Source organism: Leptidea sinapis, chromosome 16 (genome assembly GCF_905404315.1).
Source record: "Leptidea sinapis chromosome 16, ilLepSina1.1, whole genome shotgun sequence".
NCBI classification, from domain to species: domain Eukaryota; kingdom Metazoa; phylum Arthropoda; class Insecta; order Lepidoptera; family Pieridae; genus Leptidea; species Leptidea sinapis.
This window is the reverse complement of record NC_066280.1, coordinates 3,457,814-3,478,188: the sequence shown is the minus strand read 5'-3', so window position 1 is coordinate 3,478,188 and position 20,375 is coordinate 3,457,814. Positions and strand designations below refer to the sequence as shown.

The following is a 20,375-nucleotide window of genomic DNA, read 5'->3' as shown; positions in this document are numbered from 1 at the left end:
AAATAAATATCGAAATAATGTCGGGCAGAAGTTATATTTTAACATGTAATATGTTAACGGCGGCATCAAATGAAGACGAAAGGCGTCAGCAAGGAAGCTTCCAAGTTAGCGTAATGAGCCTTGGAAACCCACTTGAACCTATTATCAGTGAAAGTATTTTTTTAAAAGAATACAGAATTAACAAGGAAATTTTTGAGGATTTATGCGACTTCTATGTTTACAAAGATTAATTTTAAATCTACAACTATTATTATTATTTTAAAACGAATGCCATATAACTTATGTAAAGTCCGGCTGCAAACCAGGAGGAATTTCGTACGTTCACCTGTTATTATCTGTCTCTTTACTTCCACATAAATATAATGAGTCTTGCTCGCTTTAAAATATTTACAATCCCTGAAGAGGGCAGCCATTGCATCTGTGCGAGCGAGACGCATTATGTTTACGCAGGAGTGACAGAGACAGGTAATAACAGGTTAACATACGAAATTCTTCCTGCTTAGCACCCGGACTTTAGTCGTACATGTGTCAACTGTCGACAACAACAACAACGGTGTCAGCGTCACTTTTACAAAATATAACCATTACAAATCAGGAAAACAGTATTGATCTACATTTTCCACATGGTCTATGACGTTTTCACTCGGTAGGGTTATATCTTATTCGGCTTATGAACTAAGACTGGATATTTTTCTCTGTCATGTAAAGTTGGAAAGAGACGGCTACTTTAGGTGTGAAGCTAGTTACTTGCTGTCTTGACCAATACTATACCAACATGACAACACGAAAACTACACTCGGTATCGAGCTCACGCTATCGAATTTCACCGAAAACTATTCGATTAACGTTTACTCGCTATCGAGTGCAGTAAGTGAACCCACGATTCGATTGCTAAATCACGGTAGAGCTACTGATGTTCTAGATACTTGATTGTATCAATATCTCGTGTAAATGATAAACCCAGATTCACTGAGATTTGTTGAATGTTTATTTTTTTTTGTTACAGAGTCACACAGGCGATAAGCCTTACAAGTGCGAGGTGTGTGATAAGGCGTTCGGTCAATCCAACAGCTGTAAGATGCACGTCCGTACCGTGCACCTCAAGCAACCCTCGCCGTACATCAGCCGGTCTCGCCTCGACCGCCGCAACAAACACCGACTCCTCACAGAGCCGATGCACGGCGACACGTTGGCTGCTGACACGCCGGAACATGCCCACAGCTACGTCAATTGACACCCACTCACAACCACTCTTGAATAGACAAACACCGGCTAGATTATGGCTACCACAAGTGTATTGTGTTTAGGTCTGAAGGGCGCCGTAGATTGTGAAATTACTGGGCAAATGAGAGTTAACATCCTATGTATCAAGGTGACGAGCGCAACTGTAGAGCCACTCAGAATTTTTGGATTTTTCAAGAATCCTGAGCAGCACCTCATCATCCTACCCTAATATATATCTAATCTAATACATAAAATTCTCGAGTCCCGGTGTTTCTTACCAAACTCCTGACGCTAAACCAATTTGTATTAAACTTTGAGTGCATATCGGGTAGGTCTGAGAATTGGCCAATACCTATTTTTCACATGCCTATTTGATAAGGGTGACCCACGTCTAAATATTTGTTACAATATTTTTTATTGTTATTTTATATTGATTCATTATGAAAAAATACAAACAACTTCAAATTTTCATATCTCTATGATTAACACCTATTTTTGTGGATTTTTATATTAATCTGTTCCATCCACAGATCCTCAAACAGGTAGACAAATCCGAAAAGATGGCAATCGAAAACAATAATTGTAGTATGATAACTTTTATGTACAATATATTTGGTCGGTCTGAGAATCAGTCGTCATCTATAACCCGAAAAGTTTTACTTATTAAAATTCTTTTTTTTGTCTTTGAATGGTAATACAATGTTTGCTCCGTCAGCTAGTATATATAAATAAAATTTGAGTGTCGGTGTGTAACATTGAAATAACCGTTTTTTACTACATATATATGATACATACACAAAAATAACATTTTTTATAACTTTTGTCTGTCTGTCTGTTTGTTCCGGCGAATCTCTGAAATAGCTGGGCCGGGACTGGACTTTTATTAGCAGGTAGCCAATGTAATAAGGAGTAACTTAGATTACGTTTATTTTAGAAAAATAAAGTAATGTTGCTATGACCAAGAAACGGTCTAACTCTAAAAATAATTTATATGGTAAAACAATGTTTGCTGGGTCTGCTAGTATAATATTATATCTATTTCAACTGGTTGCCCGTGAACAGGCGCTGCTTGTGGAAGCTAGATAATCCCGTTACCGAAAATTCAGCTTCATGTTGTTTAATCTCAAGTTATATTATAATATATTTATTGTTTTATACAACTACCTTCACAATGTTGCTTTCATTTACACTATTATATAATTATACATTAATTTAATTGCGGTATACATACACATATACATTGTAATGCAATTAATTAGCATATTTACATATTTCATTATTTTCATTTTTAATTAAATTGAAATAAAATATAAAATGATGTATAAATAAAATATAATGTGTAAATATTTATTTAAAAGAGTCAATGACTTTCTTGTCACTACCTCTCTCTCTCTAAATAAAAAAAAATTTGAAATTCATAAGGGTGAATGACCCTTGGTTTAAATTCTAAATAAATAAAAGAATAGTTTTGATTTTATTAGAGCAGGGTGTGCATCAATTTGCGTTCGAAAATAGAACTGGTGGGAGTGACAATTATTATTATATAATAAATTTAGACACAGATAATGAAAATGAATGAGGGTAAATAAATATGTCTCCCAACTGCCAACTGTTCCCTTGTAATACTTGATTGGCCATTTGCTTTAGTGTAGCCAATGTCTGGAAACTTAAAATATTCAAACGATAATAATGATATGTGATATGCTAATAGTGTACAAAATGTGCCATCTTTATTTGAACTGACAGGCATTACAGACACTAGGCATCTGCCTGTGATCGACAACGAACTAGACGCAGTTGAAGTTAAGTTTAGATAGATAATTTTAGTTAAATGTACATACTATAATAATTGTAACATTTGTTATAACAATTATGAAATCATTTCATCACAACAGACCATGAAATCAATCATCACAAAATAATCTATATTATAAGGATGAGGTATTATGTCTATGAGGTATTATTTTTAAGAAAGACTGTTTCATGCTACATCACATTACAATTTACTTTATTACTTTGTAAGATATAAGCCTTTCAAATTGATACTTAATTTAGAAGTTTAAATAAATTATTAGAATTAATATTGTTTTATTTAATGTTTGTGTTGAGGCTTTATTTTGAGCGTTTATCCTTCGCAAGCCAACATAAATTAAGAAAATTGCTGCGATACACGGACGCGTTCGCGCAATGTCTTCGACACAAGGCGTTCCTGACTCCTGATAAACGTTAGACGCGCTAGGTGTGTTTTTTTTAACACATTATTCAATTAAAGTTATTCTATTGATTTCATATTATTTACACACAATATTATTGGATAAGTAGGAGTAATTTACTTATGCAACTTGTTGAATTAAACACTGTGTTAAGAAACCCTGTACGATAAAATAAAAAATCTAAACCAATTACATTAAATGCTACAGTAAAAAGAACATTTCAAATTAAATGGTTTCAAAAATCTTGAGAACCCCTGACTTATTGATTCTACCAGTAAGATCATCGCCCTGAACTCGGTCCAATGGCGTAGAGCCGTCAGCTGAACAGCCGGCACGGGCCGCTCCAACGAATAAGGCATCTCGCTTTGCACCTTGACCGATGCCGCCAATCCACTACGGGCAGCGTCCATGCAAAATTGTTCGGGCGCCGTTCGAGAGTATCTCCACGAAGAGTACGGTACTCGAGGGATCCTGCGAGGTGGTGTTTCCTGGCCTCTGCGGTCTCCCGACCTCACGCCGCTCCACTTTTAACCTTTGGGGACAAGTGAAATAATAGTTCAATAGACAAGTGTTCCGAAAAATTTGTGACACTGAGGAGGAAATTAGAGCCCGCATCGTTACAGTATACGATACGATTAAGACAGACACGACGATATTACCTACTACAACGTTGCACTAAATATATCGGAGTCAGTGACGTCGAGCAGAACCTGCGGTTGAGAGACGCTGAGCAAGTGGATATAATAATGAATTAAGTAGGTATTTAAAAATTTTCGTTGTTTGTCACCCCTGCCTGCCACACGCACGCCCTTGCAGCTAGCATGAATGAAATGGGTGTGTGGGCGGGTAAAATGAAAATGGCCGCAGGCAGGGGTTTGGGTGTCCAAACTTTATAACTGGGTACGTTATTACTCTTTTGTATGTCATTATTTCATGAAAATCGATATTTATATGTACCTACTCACTACTTAATACCAACATACGCCTTAAGATATAGGACAGGATTTTTTAACATTCTGTATATTATGTCGTCGTCAGATCGTCGGATTAGCCACATCGTGGCTAATTGGGATCTAGACATCTTAGACCAGCCATATCGTTTTACGTTCGACCATTTGGCCAGCGACACTTGGGCATATAGTTTGTGTAGGGTGTTGAAGGCTTTAAAATTTGTGATTACATAAAATGATGGTAGATATAATGTTACTTGATAAAAATATTTTCGGACTTAGGTAGGTTCTAGTAAACAAGGGTAGGATTCGGTTCTGGATCAGCTCGTGCGTTGCAATTAACAGTCCAAATTTAATATATTTTAGTTGATTACATTACTGTTTAACTAAAAAAATAACCATACAATAAAAATAATCATTACGTTTAACTGTTTTGTTATTTGACTTACTCTTTATTTATCTATGTCTAAAGTAAGTTTTGCTAATTGAAACAATTAACAAGCAATGGATTTTGTCAAACTATCTAAGCTGTCATTGTTTTGCCAATTGACATTATTATAAAAATATTCGTATCTTTATGTTATGATTATATATTTTTTTCTTTTAATTATGTCGTCAAATGAGTTGTTTAAAGAAAGAATAGATTGGAAAGTGATCACTTTATTAAGTACACATTTTTTTTATATGAGAGGGGGCAAACGGGCAAGAGGCTCACGGGATGGGGAGAGGTGAGGCAACCGCCCATGGACATCGCAACAACAGGTGTGTCAAGAAATGCGTTGCCGGCTTTTAAGGTAGTAGGGAGTATGCTTTTTTCTTGAAGGTCCCTAAGTCGTATCTGTTCTGGAAGATCGATGCCGGTAGTTGATTCCACAAAGTGGCTGTGCGAGGCCAGAAATTTCGAAAAAAACGCGCGGTGGTGGACATCCAGACGTCTACGTGATGCGGATGGTACTTTGCACGAAATTCATGCTAGTTTCGAGTGGGGGAGTGGTATTTCTCCGGGTGTGCCGGCTCAATTCGGTTGTGTCCGTGAGGACCCAACATGGCACTACCACTCCTAAAACATTTACCTTACGTTACTTTTTAAATGTTTAGCCCAGAGAGTACCGCTGCATGGACACCCTACTTCTTTTTATTTGTTCAATAACTATCACATAGAGAAATGAGAGAAACAGATTATTCACATTTCTTATATTTATCCAAAATTCATCTTCCACTCGCGTAAACAAAGCGCCACCATCGGAGCGACATGCAACAACTTCACGATCACGGATCGGCCCAGTGATCAGGTGGAACTTCTGACAAATACGTTGCTATGCTCGATCCGCCCGACTTTTTACTAGGCACATCGCGATTTGGCCTGCCAAATCAATAAGTGCCGGCTATAGAAACGTCAGTCATATATATATGGTAGCGGCGTTTCAAGATCATTTTATCTAAGTTAAAAGTCCTAGTTACCAGATCATAAAATTCCAAAATAAAGTTGTCAAAACTCAAACGTCAATTTTTACAGACTTCAGAAGTCAGAACAAGGATGAAAGAACTTAATAGGTATTTAATAATTTAGAGTTCAGTCCTCGTTAGAGTAAAAGTGTTTTGTGGTTCAGTCGAGTAGGTACTCGTTATCAGTTCTCGACTCTCGTATTGTAATAACTAATAGTGTTCTGTGGATTGCAGTAGAGTACTTAGTAATGATTGCGAACTTAAATCTATAACATTTTGTTTAATATCTTTTTCGTGGTCTTCACTCTTCAATAACCATAATTCATAAACATTACGTGATAAACAAAGATGTTGAGACGAGGTAAACAATTAACATATCCTAAATTTTCATAAGAAAATGTTTGATTCAGCAACAGATGCGGTACATCCTCGTTTTTGTAGTAAAACTATGTTTTACAATAAGGGTACAGTATATATTTATATTTACAAAATTATTACTAACATTTAAATTATTAGCGCAGTGGGTATGTTACCCTGCTCTTATACAATTTTCAATGTAACGTAGTTTAGTAGCGGCTTAATAAATTTATTTATTTATGGTTCTTGTTTGCTTGAATAATAATAAAATTTTGCAGTGCATAACTTACAGAAATGCATTAGAAAACTAGTACTTAATACAGAACTAACTTAAATTAAATTAGATCTCTCAACATTTAGATTGCTTCATCAACATTACAATATATTTAAGTGTCATTCTTATCTTATCAATTAAAGTAAACAAATTAATAACTTGATAATAAATGAGCAACAAAAGTACACACAAATGTAAACAGATTCTGTTAATACTTCTTTTATTCCTTATCAACTTCACTATGTTTAATGATTTTATATAGTGTGTTGCATACATAGAAATCTAAATGAGAGAAATATTAAGTACACACACATTCTGTTACCATGTTATTTAAAACCTTATAATACTTAATTGTAACAGTCTGATATTTTTTTATTCAGGTTTTAAAATAGCTCTTCTTCAACTATCAGTGGGGTCTGACAAGGCTAAGAATGTTGCCCAGGCTGTGAAGGAGATTCACAGAGCTAAAGAGCTTGGGGCACATATTGTTGCTTTACCAGAATGCTTCAACTCTCCTTATGGAACAAGTAAGTTAATAGAGTAATTGCTCTTTGACATTAAATTTGCAAGAGAATTACACCGCTTTTCTCCAGCTTTGGTTGAAATCGTGCACATTTCTAAAGGTTTCTAGGTAATCAAACTTGCATCTCAACAACAAAAAAAAAATATATCTAGTGATTTATTTATTAATAGGTACACACAACAGAATTAAAACAAATACATAATTTCCAAAAAAACTCAGCTAAATACAAGATAGGCTGCAACTCCACAAGTTACATCTGCTAAACATGCTGTGTACACACCATACACAGTATGTTTAGCAGAAATGAATAACTATTAAAATACAATAAAAATAGCCATTTTAAAACTAGTTTTAGGTTTATATTATGAAAGACATAGAGAGAGAAAATATATATTTGGACAAATAGACATGAATAATAGTGCTAAGGGTATATTAAGATTTCTTTTAAATAATATAGAACTAATTAAGGAATTTATACAAACTAGATTTCCATTTACAAACAGATGAACTGTGGATGTCAAGTACTTCTTGCTTACTTACTTTTAGGTACTATTTTCGAGTAGTAGGGCATTGTATTGAGGAGACATTCTATAGATAGGTTTATGGAAGGAAACTTTTAGTACAGAATGGAATGGTAAAAGGCTGTTTATGTCTTGAACACCGGTTGAGAACTTTTAAATGTATGTCCAACAAGAGAGTAGAAATTGTACCCATGATTACTCCCATTCCATCAGTGGGTTTTGGCAGAGGCTCTATAATAATTATGTCTGATTCTTGTACCAAATTGTGACCAATGTGTTTATTGCAATCAGATATATCAAGGAGATTCTTCAAGCACATTTGAACTCTTGGGAGGGTTTATTGGATGTGACCAATTAATTTTAATGTGCAATAATGCAGATCCACATGTCACTAATATTGTGATTGAGTACTCAAGAGGGGTTGGAATATAAACTGCAGTTCACATCCCAAAAAAAGCTTAAATTTGATGGAAAACAATTGGGGTTATTCTAGATAATTATTAAGTCTGTGTCAAAAAAATTACTAAATATAATAAAAGTTGTGTATGTAATTGTGTTCGTGTTTATAATAAGTTACCGAGTAGCATAAAAAATTTAAATTCTAGATTATTTAAGAATAAGCTATATAGTTGGCTAAATGGTTATAATTTTTAGTGTTAAGGAATTTATGGAAATGAAATTCTGATACATTGTGGTTAAATGTTTGCATGCTAGTGCTGGCAAAACATGTAAGCTCCTATTATTTATTTAAATTTAAACACCATTGTATACTATGTTTTTTGCAAATAAATATATTATTATTATTAAAACCCTAATAAATGCTACAGTGACAACCTGGATGTACTGTTGTATTCAAAGCATGCCATTTGTCACAGCTACAGGAGTAAACATGTCATTAAAAACTGCAGGGTTGCCTCCCTATAAATCAACAGTTTTTAATACCTCAAGAAGTGTATAGTTTATGTTTAAATCTAAAAATAATAATAATAATTTATTTCATGACCATGGATAATAGTCCTTCAGAATCTCTTACACTGGTCTTCTTCTCCAACTAGCGAATGTTGAAGGCAGAGTTAGGTTCTGCCGCACTCGCGATTCGTGTCCACTCTCGGATGTTGCGCAGCCAAGACTTATTTCTGCGACCTATGCCGCTTCTTCCAGCAACTTTTCCCATCATGATGAGTTGTAGGAGTTCGTACCTCTCGTGCCTAAGCACGTGCCCCAAATATGCGACTTACCTCATCTTGATGGTTTGCATGAGTTCGCGTTTTTTATTGACGCGGCGCAGAACTTCCACATTCGTGATCTAGTCAGTCCAACTAATGGCCAACATATGTCTATATACCTACATTTCAAAAGCTTGTGTTTCCTTACGGAGACGCAGATATCTCGACCTAGCGATACGTCTTATTTAACGTACCCCGGGTACAAAATTGAGCATAATTTTTTGCCTCATGCCGGGGTATGTGTGTACGTTATGAAGGATATGCGAATGGCTTGGATCACGTACCACAGACTACGCAGGGCGATCTGTGCATAATTTTGCATTGGCGTATGGTCTGTCCCAAGTGGTTGAGTCGCCAACGCGGCTCCCGGATGTGGATAGCCACATGCCGTTCTTATTAGATCTTCTGCTGACTACACATCCCGATAGTTACCAGGTCTCTGTCGACGCCCCTCTCGGAACGTCCGACCATTGCCTGGTTAGGAGTGTAGTGCCTATCCGACGCCAACGTCGTAAACCACCAGCGACCCGCCGCGTTTGGCACTACAAGTCAGCAGATTGGGACAGGATGCGTTCCTTTTTTGCATCCTACCCTTGGGGCAAGGTTTGTTTCCCTTCGGATGATCCTAGTGTCCTAACGGGGAGTGTTCCGAAGAGCTGTTTAAGCTGATTCCTGCCGCCGAATTCCACCTTCGCACGATACGCCACAAGTTAGGATGTCATCCCCACCATCTGGATGTGTGGCGGTCCTCCACTGTGCGGTTTTCTTCCTCGTACTGCAAAGCTGTGGAATGAGCTTCCTTGTGCGGTGTTTCCGAGACGATACGACATGGGTACCTTCAAAAAAAAATCGCGTACCTTCCTTAAAGGCCGGCAACGCTCTTGTGATTCCTCTGGTGTTGCGAGAGAATGTGGGCGGCGGTGATCACTTAACACCAGGTGACCCGTACGCCCGTTTGTCCTCCTATTCCATAAAAAAAGCTATATGTTTCCTGAGGTCTTCTTTAATAGTTGACTCCTCACATCCGTATAGAAGTATGTGCCAGATGTAACAGCGTAAGGAAATCTTAAGACCGCGGTTGCAAAGTGCTTTTTTTCATTTTACTAAAGGTGCTCAGAGCCACTTCAATTCTGGTCTTGATTTCTTGGTTGCTATTCCAGTTCTCATTTACACAGGTAGAATGACATTAGTGTAGGAAAACTTACCCCATGTTATGTTTTACCTGGTGCGAACTTATTCTTCCTCTCAACTACCAAATCTATTAAACACCTCCATGATCTCTATTTTGTGTCTCTGGTAATAGGGCCTGTAGTGTTATTAAATAATCATGTTTTACATTGTTTGTCAGAGTATTTTAATGAGTATGCGGAGGAGGTTCCTGCGGGAGAGACGAGCCGGGCGCTGTCCCGGGCTGCAGCCGAGGCCGGCGTGTGTGTGGTGGGCGGGACTCTACCGGAGCGCTGCGGGGACCGGCTCTACAACACGTGCACGGTGTGGGACTCCAGCGGGAAGCTAGTGACTCTGTATCGGAAGGTACTCCATCCCTATTAACACTGAATTGTATCCTCTGTGCGTTACAAATGTAATAAAAGATATAAAATGCTGAAGCTTTTTTTGTTGTTTCTTATAAGGCGTTCCAGTCACAATGACAATGGTGAAAGACATTTGAAAGAAGAAAAAGAAAAGACACAAAAAATGCCTTCTGTTTGTCCTTCGAAGTTTAATTCAAATTCAAATATTTTTATTCAAAATAGGATTTATAATAACTTATTGAACGTCAAAATCTACCACCCATTCAAAAGAGACTGCCTCAGACCTGAGAAGAATGGGCGCAAGAAACTCAGCGGGCTTTTTTTTTATATAAAATATGGATTACAATGTAATATCGTACAATAAACATTAATAATTAAAGAGCCTGAGGGTGTTCGCTTTAATCCCAGTCCGTGGTGTCATTAAGAAACAAACGTTTTTTAACAATTCTTTTAAATTTCGTAACACATTTGTTTTGTACATTTTCTGGGATCATATTGTAGAAGCATATACATCGCCCAACAAAAGACTTACTAACTCGACCCAACCGAGTAGTAGGCATAACAAGTTTATGTTTGTTCCTCGTGTTAACATTATGAATGTCACAGTTTCTAGAAAATTCATCAATGTGCTTATGAACAGGTTATAAATCGCGCGAATAGCCCTCTTCTGCAGCACAAAGATAGTATTAATATCGGCCGCACTGCCCCATAACAATATACCATAAGACATAATACTATGAAAATAACTAAAGTATACTAATCTCGCCGTATCTATGTCAGTTAACCGTCTGATTTTCTTAACCGCATATGCTGCAGAACTAAGCCTATTCGCCAATCCTTCAATATGGGGGCCCCACTGCAATTTGGAATCAAGAGTAATGCCATGAAATATAGCAGACTCCACTGGTTTTACCACCTCTCCATTTAATAAAATATTCGCATCTACATTTTTGGCATTTGGCGCGGTGAATTTAATATATTTGGTTTTATGATTATCTAACAATAAGTTATTGGCGCTAAACCAGTACACGATGTCAGATAGAGCATTGTTTACTTCGTCATATAAAACTTGGCTTCGTTTCACTTTGAATATAAGTGAAGTGTCATCCGCAAACAATACCACATTGTGTTTTTTTTCTACAAGGTTAGGTAGATCATTTATATAAATTAGGAAGAGGAAGGGTCCAAGAATAGACCCTTGTGGTACCCCCATACCGAGAGGAGTCCCAGGAGATCTCCTGCCATTCACCTCGACCCTCTGAATCCTATTATTTAAATATGAGATCAGAAGATCGAGTGCAGATCCTCTTATACCATAGTGGCATAGCTGCATAGTTTAAGACCAAAGACGAACATTTACGACTTTATTTTCTCTGTTGTTATTATGTTACTATTTAGTTTGCGCCTCTCCATCTTTGGCCAACCTATAGTTTTCCTATCTGTGTCATTGTCTGGCTTGACAAAGTTAGTACCTACTAGGAGCACATAGTGTTACAAAGTATTCTTTTTATATTCATGTTTATTTTTCAACATCTTCATCCAATATTTTCTCATGTCTTTCCTTCCTTTCTATCCATTTGATTGCTTTAATTATAACATATTTTGCCAATTATATTATTCAAATAGAAACTATATACAATACTTTGCTACAAGTTGTAAATTATAAGACTTAAGGAGAATTTATCAATAACAAATTACTGTTATCTTAGTGATAAATTTTATGAGAAAATCGCACGTACCAATAATAATAAATTTTTTCCCCACCAATCAAGTAAATATGTATTTTTGAAGTATATTTATTTATAATTTCCAGATGCATCTTTTCGACATAGACATTCCAAACAAGATTACATTCAAAGAGTCAGAAGTGCTGAGTGCGGGTGACCAGCTGACAGTGTTTGAGTACAATGGCGTCAAGGTGGGGTTGGGCATCTGTTACGATCTCAGATTCCCGGAGATGGCGCATCTCATGGCTAAGGAAGGTGAGTTTGCAACAAGATTATCACGCCATTTGGCTGTTTTTATAACCAAAGTTAAATCCGAGTTGTTGATTGAAATGGGTTGCACTAACTGTCCAGATATTTTAAAAATCAATGAATGATTATTTTTTAATTCTCACAAAGGGCTTTTATGTTGCTTTAAATCAGCGAAGCTACCCTATGGTTCGAGCAAAGCGCATAAGAACTTTATTTATTACTTTTCTAATATAACTATGATTCAAAATTAGTGAGAAGACTATATTACTCTCCTAATCAATATGCGATGTACATTAGGGCACTGTTTAAGTGAAACATTACAATGTTTTGGTGATGTCTCTATGAATACTACCTGCTATAAAGCAAATGGTACGCAATCAATTCTTAGAGGCCTGCAATACTCCTGTGATTCCTCTTGTGTTGCTAGATAATGTGGGCAGCGGTGATCATTTAAGACTAGGTCACCCGTACGCTCGTTTGTCCTTCTTTTCCATATAAAAAAAGAAATCAATTTTTATAACTCTTGAAACTTAGAGTACAGCAACAATACGCCACTACCTTGACCAACTTATAGTCTGTTTGGATTTTTGGTATTATTATTATGAATAACCTTCCGTTGCTGTGGGATAGTTCTCATCTCTATGTACATGGATGAAACCAAAGGAATCACACGAGCGTTGCCGGCTTTTACTTGCTTTTTTGAAGGCATCCATGTTGTATTGACTGGAGACATGTGAAAAAAACTTTCCTACTTAGTTTGGTGGATGAGGTATATAGTTTTCTTTTTGGATTGTGCGTTTACAGATCGTGCATGGTCTCAAGCCTCTTTACACATATGGTTTGTTGATTTGGGTACTCGCAAAGTTTCGGGCGTTGCTTTACCAGCATTTCTATCTTCTGTATAAAGTGCGCAGCCTTTGGTTACTAGAATTGTACATCATGTACCAGGTAACTCAGAGATACCGTATTTGAACGAAGCTAACAAGGGGCTTGGGCTTTTGGTTACAAGCCTTGTCTTCTGCGCCGATTGGAATGCTACTTGATAATATGACATTGTCAATATGCGTATCACTCCGGCAAATCGTATTACCCGCCGCAATGGCAAGCGTCCTGATTGAATGACGCTGGTGGCTCGGGCATGGGGAAGAAGAGCGCTGATGTGAGACGCGATTTGCGTCGACACTCTGGCTCCTTCTCATGTCCAAGTTACGTCAGTTGGTGCCGGGGCTGCTGCTTCGACTGCCGAAGACGTTTAATACATCTTTGTGCCGTTTGGTGTCGAGACACTTGGCCCGTGGGGCCCAGAGGCGCGAAGAATGTTCAAAATACTATCATCACGCCTCAATAAGGCTACTGGAAACCCAAGCGCTGGCAGCTATTTCGGTCAACGGATCAGCCTAGCTATCCAATGCGGAAATGCTGCCAGTATTCTTGGTACGCTTCCACGGAATGATAGTTTTATAACATTTGTTCCTATTATAGTTGTATATAATGTTAAATGTTATCTATACAGGGTGCTCCTTGTTGATATACCCCGGCGCGTTCAACATGACGACGGGCCCCAAGCACTGGGAGCTGCTGGGTCGCGCGCGAGCCACAGACCAGCAACTGTACGTGGCGCTGGTGAGCCCGGCCCGCGACCTGGCCGCCGGGTACGTGGCCTGGGGACACTCCAGCCTGCTGGACCCCTGGGGCGCCGTGCTGCACCAGCTGGACCACAGGCCCGGCACGCTGCTGGCTGACATCGGTGAGCTGCCACTACTCTTGACTACGAACATGCTTACTATTCCAGGTCGATCACCATGGGTTCCTGCAATATAGCGGGTAGCCCTAAAGCTGTTTAAAAGAGGCCGTCTTTTTGTGCTGTTTTCGGCAACACCCAATACGCAGTCGGTTTTTTATTTATTTCTTATTAACAAAAAATATATATTATTGATATCAAAATTCTTGTACATACATAAACTCATTCGAGTTTTACAGGGTACAAAAGGTCAAATTATTTAAATTTGAAGTGTTATACTCAATTAATTATAAAAGTGAAAGAAAACAATTTATTTGTTTATTAAATTCCTCCAACAAGGTATACACTAATATAAACACAGTATAATACAAAAACAATAACATTCACATGGTAAGTGATGCCTCAATTATAGGCGAAAATGACATGCTATTCAATTAAATATTCAATGGGCGTCACATATTGTCTACCCATTAATGTACCAACCATCCTACTGTAAAATGTGACTTGCAATAAAATATTTTGATTTGATTTGATTTGAAAAATTAAGCCACAAAATAAAATAAGAACTATAATATATTATATATCTACGGATACAATCTTAATATAAATTTACACAAAATATTATCGAAAAATAACTATTGAGGTCATCCCTCCCTTGAAAGAACCGTTTTAATATATTTTTTAAATTTATGTAAGTTATGATCAAATATGTCGACTTCATCGTGATGACTATTATATTCCCTGGTAATTCTATTCAAGGGAAAGAAATAGCCTAAATTAGATCCTGCATAATTACAGAGAAATGGATTATATTTCTTACACGCTCTCGGTTGAGTTTTTGGAACAGCGAGGTTTAGTTTCGATATAAGATGAGGAGAATCAATAATATTATGTAGTAATTTAAAGAGGAACATACTGTCGAGCAAAGTTCTACGGGACTTAAGTGAGTTAAGGTGGAAATACTGCAGTCTACCTGTATAAGAAGGAATTTTTTTCGCTAGATTACAGCTATAAGATAAATGCCAGAGAAACCTCTTCTGAACTGATTCTAAGCGTTTGTTATATACATCGTAATGCGGGTTCCAAGCAACCGTACAATATTCTAAAATGCTCCGCACTAGAGCATTATAAATGGTGATTTTTGTTGTGGGCCTTTTAAAGGGCTTGGAGTTGCGTAACACAAAGCCTAAAATCTGAAAGCTTTTTTTAGTAATTGCATCGATATGGAAATTGAACCTTAACCTGTTGTCGATGATGACCCCTAGATCCCTAACGAGGTTTACTTCAGCCAAAGCAATAGCATTAACATAATATGTTCTCGTGGGTAAATTATTTTTTTGTCTACTAAAGCGGATTACTTGACATTTATTAGTGTTTAATCTCATTCCATTTTCCTGACACCAGATCACTAGATTATCTAAGTCATTTTGAAGAAGAAGAGCTTCATCGGCCGAATTAACTTGTCTGAAAAATTTAAGATCGTCAGCGAATAAATAAAACCTAGAATTATAGAAGCAATTGTATATGTCATTAATAAATAAGTTAAAAAATAATGGTTCCAAGTAAAGTGGTAAAAGGCTTAGAAGAATAGCCTCCAATGACAACAGAAGATTTACGGTTAGTTAAGTAAGACTTGCACCATTTTAAGAACATTCTATCGATTCCAGAGGAATAAAGCTTGTAAATAAGTAGTTCATGGTTAACTTTGTCAAAAGCCTTGCTGAAATCAGTATAAATAGTGTCAATTAAATGACCATGATCCATTTCCTCAGACAGATCACCGACAAAGGATATAAGGTTAGTAGCTGTAGATCTCTTTTTCATAAACCCATGTTGTTGAGTTAATAATTTGTCTTAAATGGAATGACAGAATTGGATACACCGGAACCTCAAAAACTTTAGTAGATACGGGAATTATTGTTATAGGCTTATAATTTATGACGTGCTTAGGGTTGCCGCTCTTAAACAATGGCAAAACAAGAGACTCTTTTCAGATGGAAATACACCAGTACCGAGAGATTTATTTATGATAATAGTTAGAGGCAGTGCTAAAGCACTAGCACATTTGACTGCAAAGACTGACGGAATTCCATCTACACCGGCTCCCTTTGTAGTGTCAAGTCTTTTTAACACTCTAAATACTTGAGATGTTGTGACGGAAAGGGCCATTAAGAAACTGGTTGCAGTCAGCTCATGAGACCCAGTTGGAACAGAGATGGTATCCATGTTATAAATAGAAGAAAACTGTGAGGCAAATAACACATATTGGGGCCATTTGTTGCATTTTTGTTGTCTGAAAAAATTTCAGCTGGAAAAGTACTGCTATTACCTCTTTTTTGTTTAATGTAAGTCCAGAATAATTTACGATTACACTTTAAACATGATTCTAAGCTTTCCAAATATTTTGCATAATTTAAATCCTGTAATCGTGCGCAACGGTCCCTCAACATTGTAAAAGTTAAATAGTCTCGAGGGTTGCCGTATTTACGGAATTTCATTCTAAATTTATACTTTTCTCGCAAACTGTTTATTAATGAAGTAGAAAACCATAAAGGATAGTTATGCTTATTGCGTCGTTTGTATTTAGGAACATGTTTCGATATCAGAGTCCTCAAAATTTTGTAAAATAATGCTAACATAATCATTAACTGTTGAACAGTCTTTGAACACAGTATTCCAGTTTACATCATTGATATCACTTATAATTTTAGTATAATCCGTTTTGTAAAATTGGAATCTAGCATCACACTTTGTTTGTAGGTTCTCTGAACATTCAGATGTAGATTTAGAACTACATACAAATATTAATCATGTAGAAAAAAACCAGGTAAAAGCATAAATATTTAGGTGCTACGACATTATAAGAACAACATTACAAACTAAATAATTTACAAATACCCGCAATATTCGCTATAAAAGTATTGCTGCTTTTTATACAGAGTGATTATTTTATTAACAAACAATATAATACTACAAGAACGACGAGAAGGGTGAAAGTTATGCGTATAATATGAGGGAAACGAATTAAAATAATAAATATAATAATAATAGATTAGGATAGTAACGATATATTCGGAGTATTATCGTATCGTTCCGAATGTATCGTTATCGATTTTGCGAGTAGACCTCCTGCAGTTGTGTTGATATCACTAAATGTCTTTCTTGCCGATTTATTTTATTTTATTTACTGGTTATGGTGTCTTTATAGTTTTTTAAGTAATAAATTCTTTAACATCGTTGTGATTTGAAAGTTGATGAAACGAAAAAGCGAAAGTGACAAGAGTAAGATTTAACGCGGGAGAAAATGAGATAGGAAGCGTTATTTTAGCTTTTTGAAGGTTTCACTTCTACGTGTGAATTAAACACAATATGTTTTTTTCTTTCTTTCTATTTGTTCTTAGAATGTTTGTTTGTTTATATTATGTAAGTTAAAGCACATTGCTCATATTCATTACTTTTGAGTTTGTTTTATGATTTATTTATATACTTTTCGTTTTAACTTACTCCAATGACAAGTAACTGTCGAACCTGTCATAGAAAAATGGTAAGGCTGGAGAATGACAGTGGAATGAGTTTCTTGCTCCTCCCAAGTGGTGGTTGATTGGTAATATTTATAACATTTAAAATCATGTGTATCGTATTTAAATGAATGAATGTAGTTTTTTTTATGAAAATAAGGGACGAGACGAGCAGGACGTTCAGCTGATGGTAATTGATACGCCCTGCCCAATACAATACAGTGCCGCTCAGGATTCTTGAAAAACCCAAAAATTCAGAGCGGCACTACAACTGCGCTCGTCACCTTGAGACATACGATGTTAAGTCTTATTTACCCAGAAATTTCACTAGCTACGGCGCCCTTTAGACCGAAACACATTAATGTTTACACATTAATTGCTTCATGGCAGAAATAGGCGCCGTTGTGGTACCCATAACCTAGCCGACATCATGTGCAAAGGAGCCTCTAGCTTGCCCTGTTTATATGAATCAAACTAATTGTTTGATATACATGTTTGAATGTTTTTTTTTATAACGCAACGAATATATTATTACAGATTTAACAACGGTGGAAGAAGTAAGAAGTCAAATACCAATCCGAGCACAAAGAAGGACTGATATATATGACACAGTACAAAAATCATAACGGTCTGCCAATGTCGGTACTGGTCTGTTTGTTATTTAGTGTTATAAGCATATTTAGTTTTTTATAAACTTATCTGAAAATTGGGTTATATATTGAAATAGCTAAAAAGTTTTAAAGTTAAACAAAATCAGAAAAGTATGGGGTTTTGTGTGTAGAAATGTGGATAATGTTGCAATTAATAATTTATAAAAACTGTATGTTTTGTTTTATTGATACATATATTATATATAAATAAAACATTTATAATATTGAAATAATAATTGTATATTTTTTATATTTACTGTAACATTAGAGCCCGCGCAGACAGAGAGCGGTCAGAGTTCTGCATTCTAGTGACCGTTGACCGCCCAAAAGTTCCAACGCACACAAGTGGCGTGCAAATTCTCGCGTTCTAGTTTCGTTTGGGTCTTTGCACATGCAACATGTCACTAGAAAGTTCGTCAACCGATGAAGAATTATTGATCTTGTGGAGCTCAGCAGCTTCTAAGAAGAAAAGGAAGTATTGGGTGCACCCAATTAACACAACGCGAGAAGAATAAGGCGAATTCAGTAATATTTTTCCGGATTTACTTAAAGATGAACAACGATTCTATATTTATTTTCGAATGTTGATTAATAAACTCCTTTCCCTAACCAATTCAATTAACTTTTCCGTTATTCCAAACTCAGATATCGCGACGTTCCGGCATTCTCTGTCTTGGTGGGAAAAGAACTGTTGGAACGCGACGTTCTGCTTTGACCGCCGCGGTCAGACTGCCCGCTGTATGCGTTGTTGTTATAGACTCAGTATATTCTAATGCGGGCGCTAGACATAGCTTCAAAGATTTCCACATCTCTTTGACGACTTTGCAAAGCATTTGAACACATATTGACGTAACCTGCCCGACTTGCTTCGCAAACATTTTTCTCCACAGTATGCTGGTAGACAACAAACAAGATGGACGACGATTTCGTAGACTCAGTATGCCTGTATTATTTGTGTGCATGTAATTATTTTTTACATGTGCAAGAAAACAATAATACTGTTTTAGTCGATTCCTTGATTTTCTTTAAATGTTCTCTATATTGTGTCAGCAAATTATTTCTTTTCTTTTTTAATTCTTCAACAGAACAGGGCACAGAATATTTGTTCTTTATTCTCACCCACGCGTCATTTACTAAGGTTCTATTTTTGTGTTTGTTGTTTTTCGGGTTCCATATATATGGTTCCCGCTGTAATAGCTCTACAAATTCTAGAATGCACTCGCTGCTCCAGCCCATTATATAGCCTCAAGCAGTGTAGCACGCACACAACCGTTCCGCTCAACATCGCTCGAGCAACTGAACACTGAACAAGTGTGGCAAGCTACGCAAACTTGAACATATTCAACTTTGAACGCTTTGATGTGTCGAAAAAGACCGACACCGCATGGCAAAGTGCAAATCTTTGTTCAAACTTTGAACACATAACCAAAGTCCCGTGCCAAACTTAGCAATCAAACATGTGTTCAAACATGTGAAGCTAAGTCTGGCGCCCGCATAATGAACGCCGAACGCGGGACTCGGAACTCCTGACCGCTCTCTGTCTGCGCGCGCTCTTAATGTAAAATTGTTATTTGGTTAATGTAACCAAAGATAATAACGTAGATTATGAATAAATGATTTATATTTGTTATCTATATAATAAATAAAAAATATCAAAGTTTGCTTGTGTTTCGTTTCGTGTGTTTCTCGTACAAGTCGACGACGTCGCCGGCACAGCCCCAGAACAGGGTGAAGCCGCTCCCACCTGAAATAAAGCAATATTAGGATTAAAGATATTTATTTCTCATTAAAAAATAATATTGTCACTTACATGAGAACATAAAATGATGTAATAATTTATTTTTTTACTATTTATTTATTTAAGACAACAAAAGGTCCATATATAAATGTTAGTGAAATAGTCTTAACCTATGTTAGGAAATACAATAATAAATTACATATATGTTAGTAACAAACTTATTCTATATTAGTTGATATAATTAATAAAATTACAAACTAAAGCAGACATCCAGTGCGCTTTGAATGCGCTGTCCTGTATGTCGGCTATCACCTTCAAAATAATATTGGGACTCCTCTCCAACCTATTTTTGACGAAGGCGATTCTTTTCCGTATGATAGCGGAAAAACCATCGACACGGTTCTCCAAAAACATATCGGACGCGCTACAATACCGAGGCAGTCCCAACATTATCCTAAAGATGTTATTATATTGGACATGGAGAGC

General features: G+C 36.6%; 3 protein-coding genes across 6 annotated transcripts in view; 2 read left to right on the top strand and 1 right to left on the bottom strand.

The window, feature by feature from the left end:
• LOC126968799 (zinc finger protein 569-like) overlaps positions 1-1,818 on the top strand; it is a 28,004-nt gene extending 26,186 nt beyond the window's left edge. Inside the window, exon 13 of the mRNA XM_050813910.1 lies at positions 1,007-1,818. Coding sequence (XP_050669867.1) covers positions 1,007-1,234 — 228 coding nt within the window. The 3' untranslated portion in view covers positions 1,235-1,818. The remainder of the gene's footprint in view (positions 1-1,006) is intronic.
• Positions 1,819-5,950: 4,132 nt separating this feature from the next.
• Positions 5,951-19,811, top strand: LOC126968829 (omega-amidase NIT2). Of its 2 annotated transcripts, none has more exons than XM_050813979.1 (6): positions 5,951-6,194; positions 6,845-6,991; positions 10,083-10,267; positions 12,080-12,248; positions 13,756-13,989; positions 18,039-19,811. In XM_050813979.1, the coding sequence occupies exons 1-6, from the start codon at positions 6,182-6,184 to the stop codon at positions 18,125-18,127; spliced, it is 837 nt and encodes a 278-aa protein (XP_050669936.1). In that variant the 5' UTR covers positions 5,951-6,181; the 3' UTR covers positions 18,128-19,811. The 2 variants fall into 2 exon arrangements, with proteins under 2 accessions (XP_050669936.1, XP_050669935.1); XM_050813978.1 differs by having other exon boundaries at positions 5,951-6,297.
• LOC126968825 (D-amino-acid oxidase) overlaps positions 18,318-20,375 on the bottom strand; it is a 34,642-nt gene continuing 32,584 nt past the window's right edge. For all 3 annotated transcript variants that reach the window (XM_050813974.1, XM_050813972.1, XM_050813973.1), the window contains one exon: positions 18,318-19,895. In XM_050813974.1, coding sequence (XP_050669931.1) covers positions 19,804-19,895 — 92 coding nt within the window. In that variant the 3' untranslated portion in view covers positions 18,318-19,803. The remainder of the gene's footprint in view (positions 19,896-20,375) is intronic.

Coding starts and splice junctions, on each gene's coding strand:
- LOC126968829 (XM_050813978.1), top strand. CDS start 6,231: ATGTTTGATTCAGCAACAGATGCGGTACATCCTCGTTTTTGTAGTAAA. Junction 12,249..13,755: donor GCATCTCATGGCTAAGGAAG/GTGAGTTTGCAA, acceptor TTATCTATACAG/GGTGCTCCTTGTTGATATAC. Junction 13,990..18,038: donor CACGCTGCTGGCTGACATCG/GTGAGCTGCCAC, acceptor ATATTATTACAG/ATTTAACAACGGTGGAAGAA.